Genomic DNA, 12,635 nt, shown 5'->3' with positions numbered 1-12,635 from the left:
GGAGCCTATGCCAGCAATCATCGGGCAGTGGGCAGGGGACACCCTAAACTGGTTGCCAGCCAATCGCAGGGCACACAGGGACAGACAACTCGCTTGCTCATTCACACCTAGGGACAATTTGGACCGGCCAATCCACATGAAATGCATGTCTTTGGAATGTGGGAGGAAACCGGAGTGCCCGGAAGGAAACCCACGCAAGCACGGGGAGAACATACAAACTCCGCACAGGTAGGCTGGTAGCTGGATTTGAACCCACACAGGAGGTTCCCAAGACCTTAGAACTGTGCTGCACACGCACTAACCACTGCGCCGCCGTGCTGCCCGCCTTCAAATGTATTCCATGTAAATGGATGAGAACATAATTAAATCACTTTATCATCAATTTATTTCTACATATGTTTTTTTAGTTAATGTTCAATGCTAAATCTATTGCACCCTGGTCATCCGGGAGGGGGATTACCACTTGTTAGGCCCCTTCTTAAGGTTTCTTCATTTTCCCCATGCTGAGGTTTTTGAGTTTTTCCTTGCCCTCATGCCGGTTTTAGATCAGGGTATGGTGTAATTGTAACCTGTGCAGTCCTTTGATACATTTTGCGATTAAGGGCTATACAAATAAATACGACTTGACTTGATTTATTTGTGTATAATGTGCACCCGTGCATAACTTTTGATTAAACATTGTTATAACATTTTGTTTCACCTTAACGCAAACTAAGAATTATAAGTGACATACTATACAGGGATGCAATCAACCCCAATAACAATAACAATATTAAATATAGCAGGGGAGAGCGGGACCGGAGGAGGGGCATCTTGGGAGAGAAACCTGAGGAAGTCCTTTTTTTGAGGGGAAGGGAGAGTCTTGAGAAAAATATTTGAGAAATATCTTTTTGAGTACAAAGAGGATCGAGCAACATGGAGTGGGAGACAGGAGTATTAATAGCAGCGGTTGGCCAACGATGATTGGGAGCAACTAGACCAGTGGAGAGGGAGACTACAAAATGGGGCAATGCTGCCTTCTCTTGGAGAAGGAAAATTGCAGGCACCGAACCGTGCGGCCATAATCAAAATATATTATTGACAACGGAAATTATCAACTCAATACCAACATCAAATTTACAATTAACTGTAATCCTTTGCTGTATGGCGGTTGATCTATCATGGTTTCGCTACTTCTCGGAATTTCATCGTGCATTGTGTTACGCATTCCGACTGGCTAAACAGAGGAAGATGCTTTCTATTCCCAAAAAACTTCTACACCCGCTAAACTTGCTCTGAAGCTTCATGCGGGTGTTTTGCACTCCCTAGTGGCTCCCTGGCGCTTTTAAAAAATGTCTGATCGTGAAAAAAACATGGTCTCTGTAGGACAGAACCAGAAAGAGAATTCAGTTTTCCTTAAGGTGGCAGCAAAGTATCATGCAAAGTGGTTCTTAATCCATTCAATTGTGCAACAAAACAGCAAGATTATTTTTAGAATTATAATCTGACAGCACCAAAGTTATTTAGTCAAATGTTTATCAAGTAGAGCACTTTTATTTGTTAAACTAATACTTGAGCCTGTAAATTGGGTTTGTCCTTGAGTAATAAGACTAAATATGTCACAACCAGAAAAGAAGTAGGACCCAGATGCGTAACGTTACTCACAAGTATATTGAAATATAGAGGAAAGGCGGTGCCAGCGATCCGGTGCTTGCTGGACGCAGGGGAGCAAGCCACTTACAGAATCGGAACGTGTTGCGAATGCAGAAGTAGATTTCCCGGAGCAGGAGATCGTAGCGTAGTTAGACGGAAAAACAGGTCGTTAGCTGGGACAGGAGATCAGAACTTTGTCGGGGTAAAAAAAACGGGTCGTTAGCCAGGACAGGAGATCAAAATGTGGTCAGGGTCCAAAAACGGGTCGTAGCAGGTGACAAGCGGGGAAATCAGGAACGGACGAGTAGAACACGGATGACAAAACGGGAGTCAGAGTCAAAAATGCTTGCCTTGTGAAGACAGAGGTTCGCTGACAGACTGACAACAGGCGAGTGAAAGGACTGAGCTTAAATAGGACGAAGAAGCAATCAGGTAACCAGCAGCAGCTGGCGTCAAACGAGCAGGCACAGGTGAGTGTAATGAGTAATCATGACAAAATAGATAACGAAAAAGGTTTCTACTTTGTGTTGTCTGGCTTTTCACCAACGTGGAACATTTTTGGAACGCAACATGCGTGAAAAACAAGAGATTACTGTATTAATTCAATGTCCTTCAAAGTCTGATACATCAAAGAGTTGTTGCTTTTGTCATGCCTTTTAGGGTTAATTTATATCTTTCACGACATTTGTCTCTGGTACCATAAATAGAATTACTGTAGCAATGAGATAAAATCGAATCCCTGTTTTTCTGTCGTCTACATCCTTCCTACCATGCAGAAAAGAGTGAAAAAATAGATGAGGCATCTCCTACCAGAAGCAAAAAAATGATAGAGCCAAACAGGAGGCGCAGCGTAGTGCGGATTTTTGTTCAGCGACAGAAAAGAACAATTTCAGGTGTAATTTGTATGGTAAAGTGATTTGCTACTGGGGCAACACCACTAATTTACATAAAAACATGAAAAAGATCACCCTGCAAAGAGCAACGAGCTGTTCCCAAATGGTAAGGATTCTGCGCTATCGCTCCTGTGACCCGGGTTGGATTCCCGTTGCATCTGATGTTTTGCGATTGTGGTCAGCACGATAAAACCGGGTGTATAACGTGCACTCAAACTTTGAGCTCTTTCTCAGGTTAGTAAAAATGTGCAGAACAAGTGTGATATTTGAGAAACCCGGCGCAAGTGGTCGCTTTTGAACTCAGCACCCAAATAAAGACCAAGCCACGGCCAATTATCGAAGCAGACGGCGTTTGATCTTTTGTCGGCGCGTTCTACCACATGCAGCCACCCGTCCTCTTATGTTACATGTCATGTGATCGTCTGTCTCTTTGTATTAGAAACCCAAATGGAACATTTTTGGTAGATTTTACGGTAAAAACACCCTTCGTTTTACAGTTGCGCTCACAAGTTTATTTCAACTTTTACGAACAAATCCAAATGATTTTAAGATAGCAACAAAGGCTGCTCTCTGCCCAGTCTTAAGGATGCTCCCGGCATGTGATCCAGTAACAGAGCCAAAAACATGATAAAAGATTCATCCTTTTTCTCCTTAAAGTCTTTATCAAATGTTTTACCCTGGAGTGCCATGTCTAATTTCATAGAATACAACGTTTCACAGCACTGATATCAATGACAATAAATTAATTCAAGTCTCTGATGAGTCCCTTTTCAAGGTTTCTTCATTTTCCTCCTGTTGAGGTTTTTGAGTTTTTCCTTGCCCTCATGTCGGTTTTAGATCAGGACAGTGTAATAATAGTCTGTTGTTTGCAATAATCTGTGGTCTGTGCAGCCCTTTGTGACCCTTTGTGATTAGGGCTATACAATTAAACATGACTTGACTTGACTAGCTGAGAGTCACGCATGCACAATAGTCAATAGCATGTCCGTCAAGCCGTTATTAAACATACAGACATGGCGGCAACTTCTAGACCTTGCATATCATGGCAGTAGCTTGGTGACGCATGAGCTTTTGAAGATCACGGACACCGAGTCGCCTCGGTAAAATTTGAGTCGCGCTCAAGCCGATACAGTTTTGGCGACATGGATTCTATATTTTTTACGTGTATATTTTGCTATAAGGCAGCACGGCGGCTGGGTGGTTAGCACGCAGCCCCACAGTGCAGAGGTTCAGGATTCAAGTACAGCTACCGCAGTTTCCCCGTGTAGAGTTTGCATATTCTCAAGATATGAAAACCACATGTCATGATATATATACATATATATGTGTGTGTGTGTGTGTGCGTGTGTGTGTGTGTGTGTGTGTGTGTGTGTGTGTGTGTGTGTGTGTGTGTGTGTGTGTGTGTGTGTGTGTGTGTGTGTGTGTGTGTGTGTGTGGAAAGTACATGATTCAAACTGGATTTCTTCCTTTAATTGTACAATTGGCTTTGTTAGTCCCGAAAAAGTGCTTACATCTGTCCATGAAAAAGCTGTATGAACCCTGTCACTTAAATCTGACTTCTTCCCTTCTGCATTCACCCGCTACTCTACTCTACCAGATCAAGTAATGTGACACCAAAGGGTAAATAAAGTTTATCATTTATTTTTCTTTTTGTCTAATGTGTGTGTTATACACGGATAATGACGATAATTTGGATGACATGGCATTTAATTACCCAGCAAACGAAAAAAGCTTATCTGCAGGCTCAACCGAGGGAGAAATAACAGACTTCTTCTCACAACCTGTGTTTTTTTTTTCTTTTTCTGTGCGTGTATTTGTTTTCAAAGGTGTATGTTCGATGCTTTCTAATATTTCCGCAGCAGCCTTTGAAAGGAATGCCTTTAATCGTGGCTAGGAAAGACCCAAGGGACATGTCCCACTCCGTCTCTTTGCAACAGATCTAAAGAGATGCATAAAAGGCCACGTCTGAGGAGTGAGCAAAATACATGATTCAAACGGGATTTCTTCTTTTAATTGTACTGGATATATTGAATAATTGTCTTTGATAGTCCTTAAAAAGTGCTTAAATTTGGCCTTGAAAAGGGTGTATAAACCCTGTCACCTTCCATCTGAATCTTTAATCTGACTTTTCCCCCTTGTGCATCCACCCGCTACTCTACTACCAACTCGTGTTTATTTTTTTTATTTTTCTGTGCGTGTATTTGTTTTTGAAGGTGTAAGGTCGACGCTTTCGAAAATTTTCACAGCAGCCTTTGAAAGGAATGCCTTTAATAGTGGCTAGGAAAGAGCCAAGGGACATGTCCCCGTCACTCTGCAACAGATCAAGAGATGCAGAGAAGGCCACGTCTGAGGAGTGAGCATTGTTAACAGTCCGTGGGGAACTGTTTGCAAGTCCTGTGGTTTCTTATCCCTGTGAAACCGAATTTGCGATCGGCTTTCCCAGGCCCCCCTTTTTTCCTCCAGGCCACACACAAACAAAAAAATACAAACGAAGACGTCTGACCCCGTGCTAATATCACCCGTGGCCTGACGGCGGCGCGGCTTTTAAGTGCCGGTTGGCAGGGCGGCACTAGGGAGCCGTTGCAGTCATGTGTTTGTGAGCGGTGAGGGCATTCCCAAAATAGAAGATAATGCTCACTTTTGTCAAACCATGTGAAAGACTTCCCCGCAAAGTGGTCGGCTTTCAAAATCCAGGCCTCACTCCAAGGCGAACCGCTACGTCGCCTGTAAAAATCAAACGTGAGACTTGACAGTGAGTCAACATTTAAAAAAGACATTTTTATTTTTTTTGGTAACATCAAGAAAATGAAAAAAAAACAGAAACATTTGTTTTTTTTACCACTTTGGCTTCGATGTTTTATCTGTTTTTACCAGTAGTTTTTACAGTGTGGAGCTAGACCCATAGAGGACACACAATTATACAGGATTTGTGCGGGTGCTTGAAATCCTTGAATTTTAATGTTGTTTTTTTCAAGGTTTGAAAAGTGCTTGGATTTTGGGTAAAGGGCCTGTAAATGCTTGAACATGTTGCCATGTTTCTTGGCAGCCCGACTTGATAGACCATTCATAAAGTAACGCATAAATAGTGTTTGTACGGGTCCTTGAAATCTTTGAAAATGCTTGTATTTTAATGTTGTTCAACTGTTGCTTGAATTTAGGGTGAAGCAATTGTAAATGCTTAAACATGTTGCCATGTTTCGGGGGAGTCTGACTCTTTACGTTAAATAAAGTATTTGTTTGTTTGCTTTGTTTTGTTTTGTTTCCTGTTTGTACATTTTCTTAGTAGTTTAGTGCCCACTTTAGTCTGTTCAATGCATTGTCAATATCCGGTGTTGGTATTTGTTTCTGGTTTGGACCTGGTCAGGTTTGATTTCGTTTGGTCATTTGTTATGTGACCCCTTGTTTGTTTTTTGGTTTGGTTATATACCATCCATATTTTAAGCACTCAGTTTCTGCTTCTCCTTCATATGGGGCCACCCTCAAAACTTAACAAATTTGTGCTGTTCTCTGTAGAGAATAGTACACACCGTTGTAGGAGAGCCTCTGTTTCCTGGAAATTTCACTCATAGAAAAGTATTCATTTCTTAGAACAAGAATAGTCCAGCGTTTAACACAGAAAATCTATTTTTCTGACTCTTCTGAAAGTTTACATTACACCCACAAGTAGGATGTTCTGGATACTCGACTAGCTCAAAGGATGGTCAACAAAATAGCTTCTCTAACCTGCTGAAATATTTTCAGCTACGCAAACATTACTGCACGAGGGTTTTCAAATCATTTGTTAGCTTTCTAACGCAATTAGCCAACACAATGCACTATTAGGAGCGCTGGTTGCTGGAAACGGGGCTCCATATAACTATGTAGATTAAAAAGCAGAAATAGTTAATTACCACGTTGAACATGTACTAGAGTTCTGTTGTTTCATGTTATCTTTTGAAGGGTAGTGTACATCAGGCCTTTAAGGACAGGCATTATGCTGATGTGGCCCCTCGTTGAAATGAGTTTGAGACCCCGGTTTTTAAAATGTTCCCTTTGTCTGTTTTGACGCAGTATCACCCTTTGTCACTGTGCAACACGAGTGAAGACGAACGGCAAGAGGGCGACTTCATTACCATCGTCAAACTGGAACGGAAAGCTCCCCGCTGTCTTCCGCTCCTCGACAAGGTACGACTCAAATCGCTCCACTCTTTTCCAAAACTTTCAAGGACCCCTTTCGCCGCCCCGCCTTTTGGGTCTTTATTTATTCACTGCCACTGTCGGCTACGACCTTCAAAAGTCCAAAAGTCTAATCAAACTTATTCGGTGCCATTGACAGATACAACATTGGGGAAACTGTTGTACCACCCAAAAACGAATGAATTCATGGAATGACTTAGATCAATGGTGGGCAAAATAGGGCCCATTGACCACAAGCGGCCATTTTTATTTTTATTTTTTAAATCTGGCTGCCTGAAAGTATATTGTAAAAATATGACAGTATATCTAATAGTAAATACCCGCGACCCTACTGAGGATAAGCGGTGCAGATGATGGATGGATGGATAATAGTAAATAAAGTTCTATTCATATAAAAATGTAGTTTTGGGTGTCAGCTTGGTCCTCTTTGACCCTTTGTGTGTCTATCACAAAAATACTACGACAGAAATACTACAAAATTATGATAAAGGTAAAAATCAAACTGAGTGCTTGAAACAGGGATCATATCTATGATTTTGCATTCATTACGAAAAGAAAAAACACTACAGAAATACTACTGCAGTAATGATATAATACAGAAATATTATTACAGGAATGCCACTACAAAAATACTTCATAAATACTATTGCAGTAATACTACAGAAAAATACAAAAAACACTATGGAAATACTAAAATATTGATACTATAATGCAGACATACTACTACAGTAATAATATTACAGAAATAATACTGAAGAAATACTCAGAAAATACTACTGCATAAATACTACAATATTAATACTGCTGAAATACTACAAAAGTGTCAGGAGGACCAGAACAGAGCAGGAGACCCCAGAGCGTTCGTACAATTCTTTTATTTGGGGAAGCGTACAGGGTTAGCGGGAGACGCGATGACCGTCGGACGTCAGCAGCAAAGCCGCGAAGACAACTTCGGAACACGTAGCCAATCGTAGCGTGGGACGGAAGCAGGTCGAGTTTACCGGGACTGGAGAGAAGATCGTAGCGTGGGATGGAAGCAGGTCGGATCGGAGGCAGGCAGGCAGAATCAGGTAAACAAGAAGGCACAGGTAATCGGGAGAGTCATACGGGGTACAGAAGTAATCCTCAGACCAAGAGGTCTCGGCGTAGCGTGCTTAAAAAGGGAACATAAACCAATCAGGGAGCGCATCCCAGCGCGTCAGATGATTACCCCAGGTGGCTCCACTTAGGTAATCATGACAAAAAGAACTAATGTAGTAATACTACAAAAATACAACTGGAGTAATATCACAATATTACTATGGAAATAGTACTACAGTAAAACTACAATACAGAAATATATTTTAAATATGAAGTTAAGTCATTGGTCCTAAAAATCAGAGAGAAAAACTACAAGATTTTAGACCTTTATATTGTGTTACAAATGTGGCCGCTATATTTGACCCGCTGCCATCCTTGTCAGTATGGATGTACCTCCTTTAGGTCCCTTTCCATACATGGTTAGTCTGTGCCTTGCTTTTTGCTGTAACAAATTTTGCTTTTTATTTCACATTTTTATGTTTTTGTTCTGCAGTTGTTGGTTTCTCATGTTTATTTTTCATTTTTATTATATCATTATTTCCTCGTATGGGGCGAGGGGTGATGTAGGAGTGTGGTTTGATGGCTGAAAATCCCGAGGCCATCTACTGCCATCCCTATTAGTGTGGATAAACTTCCCTCTGTGGCACAAGCCAGAAACGGAGACAGGACCCAATAGCGTTCGTTTTACTCAGTTTTATTGATAAAGAGAGAGAGCAGTGCTTGCTTTCACGATCCGATGATCGTCGGACACGGGTAGCTGATGGCAGGGATGCGGAAGTGGCACTTCCGTGTCGAGCGAGGGTAGTCGTAAGCAGCAGGAAAACAGGTCGATGGCCGGGACGGAGGAGCAAGGGCAGTAACGAGTCCAGAAAAGAGGTCGGCAACAGGTATCAGGCAGGAAACAGGGCAAAACGGGTCAATGGCCGGGACGGAAGAGCAAGGCAGAAACGGGTCCAGAAACAGGTCGGCAACAGGTATCAGGCAGGAGAAAACAGGGCAGGAGAATGTCGGATAGTACAGAGCTTGCCTAGCTGAAAGCATAAGTTCGCAGACGGTCTGACAGCTTCCTCTTGAAAGACCGGGGTTTAAAAAGAGTCAGGGAGCCAATCAGCGACTAGGGCTGTTGGCGCCAACGAGGCAGTCGAAGGTGCCCCGAATCAGCAATCATGAGACTCAGGTCCTTTTCCTCACATGGTTTGCCCGTGCCTTGCCATAATCAAATTTAATTTCTGTTATTACTAATGATTTTGTTTTAGTTGTATTCAAACCATTATGTGTGTGTCTGTGTATTAGATGATTTAGGTTGTTGGGTAGGGAAAAAGCAGGGGATGTTATTGTCTTATTGTACTCACAATGTTTTTATTCCGCACTTGGAGTTGCAATTCATTGCCTGAAAAATGCTTTATAAATACATTTTGATTTGATCATATCCAAGCTGCCACAAGTCCCATCTCAACCTATTAGGATCAGAGCACAGAACAACTCTGTTTCCCTCCCTCTCATATGAGATCAGCTGCCAGAGCTTCTAGTAGATTCCAGCCACGGATGTCCTGGCCTTTAAGTGTTCTTCCATACGCACAGCAACTCCAAAGTAGTACGTTTTTGAGCGGTTGCTATTTATTCCCTTTTTCAAGTGGTTGCAAATGAGCAGGCAGGATTATACTGTAGTTAGGTGTCTGCCATTTTCTTTTCTTTTCGTTTCAAGCCGGCCGGCTGCCGTAGCAATGGTGATGAGAGTTAATTAGGCTTCTTCTCTTCAAATCGAGAGGAACGCGTTGTTGTTCTAATGTTTTATTTTCAATATTATTTCTATTAAAATATCCTCCCCAGCCACCTGCTTTCCCCTTCCGCACTTAATAGTCTGGGATCTTTATTTTTTTAAGGGGATTCATCATGCAGCTGCTGGTTCGTTTGCCCTTCTTTCAAAAGGATGAGTCAGATGGTTTGGATGTGAGGTTCTTTGAACCAGACTTGTTTACAGTTTGGTCTGACTGAAAGCCACCCCGCTGATCTATAGATACGTGGACGCCCACAGAGACTTCATTTTGCCCCACGCCAACTAAAAATAGACGGGGAGACTAAATAATGGGTGACTGCCAAATTTCTTGACGGAACTTCTGTTTTTCGTAGCTCACTCTTTTCTGTGACACGGGCAGAGGCATACCTTCTGATTAGGCGAAGCAAGCAATTGTGTGCTCCCCCAGCCAGTTGAGACCCCTAAAAGGCCTATGTGAGGTGTATCAAGTGTATCAAGCATACAGTTTGTGGGCCAGATCCACACCGTTGGATAATGTAATCCTGCCCGCCATGAATTTAGGAGTATGTCATAAAAAAAGAAGTGAATCTCTTGGTCATTTTTATCAAAAGATATGAACCAAATGCTCTCTCTGACCACTAGGGGGCAGTGTTGAATTTTATGGCATTGTGCGTTGGTTCAGGTGTAAAACTGCATTCACTCAGCTGTTGAAATATACCAGTTAACACTTTCAAAGCCAAACATGAAAACCTTTTTCCCCATTGTCTGTGAATAAAGTTGTTTTGAAAATATCCTTGTTTATCGGTGATTATAATATGTAGGGTAGGTTACTAATGTAGGTGGAATGATAAAGTGTAATACTGAAAAACACAGATAAAGTTTTAGAGTTGACATTCTTCTACTGATCCAGCTTGAAAACAGAAAATCTACACCCGGCCCACACACTAATCTCTCAACATATTACTGCACTCTCATACTCACACTACTATATTTTCTCTTGCACATGTTACAATCTCAAGGTTTTTTTCTTTTTCATCATGCGGAGTTTTTCCTTGCTCTCATGTAGGTTTTAGATCAGGGGATCGTGTAATAATAGTCTGTTGTCTGTACATCCCTTTGAGACTTCTTTTTATTGAGGGCTATAAAAATACACTTGACTTGACTATACTCTCATACACACACTGCTATTCTGTCACACACATACTACTGTACTCTCTCACATTTACTACTATGCTCTCACTCATACTACTAAACTGGAAGCAACTCCAGTTTGATGTCAGACAGTACAACATATACACATGGATCGGTGTGCATTGCCATGCTTAACAAAATAACAAAAAGTAAAAACATTAAGAGGCGAGGTGGTTACAGTATTGCACTAGGTGTGTATGTGGGAGTGTAGTAGTGTGAGAGAATATAATAGTTGTTGAGATAGTTTATTGTAGTGCGTGTGTGTGTGTTAGTATTGTAGTATGTGTGTGTTAAAGCATAGTACTGTAGTGTGTGCGAGAGTATAGTAGTGTGAGTATGAGAGTTTAACGGTGTTTGTGTATGTGTATGACTGTGTATGAGAGTATAGTTGTGTATGTGTGACTATGATGTTATACTTGAAAGCAAGTATGATTTATTTCTCAAACAGCCTCTCATACTCTTTTGATTCATACACGTGAATTGTCCTTCAATGTCCGGAAAACATACAGGAAATACTCATGAATAATATACGCTGAGCGCCCACAACTTTCGCTAAACCTGCACATGTACGCATACTTTTACGAGTATCAACAATTCCAGCTGTCCCATTTGCCCGGAAAGCGATACGGCTGGTACTAGTTCAGTAGCTAATCCGCGCAGCATTCCAAGATGCCGTTCTATTTCCACATTGGTGCAGCATTCCTGCTCAAAACTAACATATGATGCTTCCTTTTGGGCGAGGAAAAAATAAACCACTGTTATGCAGAGAAATAGACTTCTTGGTTGTTTGTTTTGACTGTTAGAAATGTTCACTCATATTTTAAGTGGCCTGATTGGCGCTTCATATAAACCTATTTCAAAATTAAAGCTAGAATCAACAACATGTGAGACACAATGGTGAAGTGGAACCAAGTAATTTCAAAATTTTATATCATATTTACACCCCCAAAAACTGAAAAGTAGGTGTTGCAAAAACATTGCCCCCCTTCTCTCTGAGCTCAGCCAACTGACTGAAGTTCCCTTATGGCTTCTGAATGATCCAATATACTGGACTGTCTCAGAAAATTAGAATATTGTGATAAAGTTCTTTATTTTCTGTAATGCAATTAAAAAAACAAAAATGTCATACATTCTGGATTCATTACACATCAACTGAACTATTTCAAGCCTTTTATTATTTGAAAATTGCTGAATTTGGCTTACAGCTTAAGAAAACTCAAAAATCCTATCTCAAAATATTAGAATATCATGAAAAAGTATACAAGTAGGCTATTCAACTAATCACCTGAATCATCTAATTAACTCGAAACACCTTGCGAGGGTTTCCTGAGCCTTAAAAACACTCAGCTTGGTTCAGTAAACTAAATCACAAGTATGGGGAAGACTGCTGATCTGTCTGCTGTCCAGAGGACCATCATTGATACCCTCCATCAGGAGGGTAAGACACAAAAAAAAATTCTCAAAGAGCAGGCTGTTCACAGAGTGCAGTTTCAAAGCATATCCACAAAAAGTCTGTTGGAAGGGAAAAATGTGGCCGGAAACGCTGCACAACCAAGAGAGATGACCGCAGCCTTAACAAAATTGTGAAGAAGAGCCGCTTCCAGAATTTGGGGGAGCTTCAAAGACAGTGGGCTGAAGCTGGAGTCCAGGTATCAAAAGCCACAGTTCACAGACGTGTCCGGGAAATGGGCTACAATAGCCGTATTCCCATGGTCAAGCCACTTCTGAACTCAAGACAACGGAAGAAGCGTCTGACTTGGGCTATGGAGAAGAAGCACTGGACAGTTGCAGAGTGGTCCAAAGTCCTCTTTTCAGACGAAAGCAAGTTTTGCATTTCATTTGGAAGTCAAGGCGCCAGAGTCTGGAGAAAGGCTGGAGAGGAGCAAAATCCAAGTTGCTTGAAATCC

The 12,635-nt window shown here is 41.5% G+C and overlaps 1 protein-coding gene across 2 annotated transcripts in view; it reads left to right on the top strand.

Annotated features, from left to right (window-relative positions):
* Positions 1–12,635, top strand: part of rnf43 (ring finger protein 43) — a 132,620-nt gene that overhangs the window by 73,110 nt on the left and 46,875 nt on the right. For both annotated transcript variants that reach the window (XM_088321499.1, XM_088321500.1), the window contains exon 2: positions 6,576–6,689. In XM_088321499.1, coding sequence (XP_088177625.1) covers positions 6,576–6,689 — 114 coding nt within the window. The remainder of the gene's footprint in view (positions 1–6,575; positions 6,690–12,635) is intronic.

This window comes from Urocampus carinirostris, chromosome 17, assembly GCF_059441175.1.
Source record: "Urocampus carinirostris isolate Australia breed hairy pipefish chromosome 17, RoL_Ucar_1.0, whole genome shotgun sequence".
Classification (NCBI taxonomy): Eukaryota; Metazoa; Chordata; class Actinopteri; order Syngnathiformes; family Syngnathidae; genus Urocampus; species Urocampus carinirostris.
Note: the sequence above shows the minus strand (reverse complement) of the source record. Positions and strands in the feature narration are given on the sequence as shown.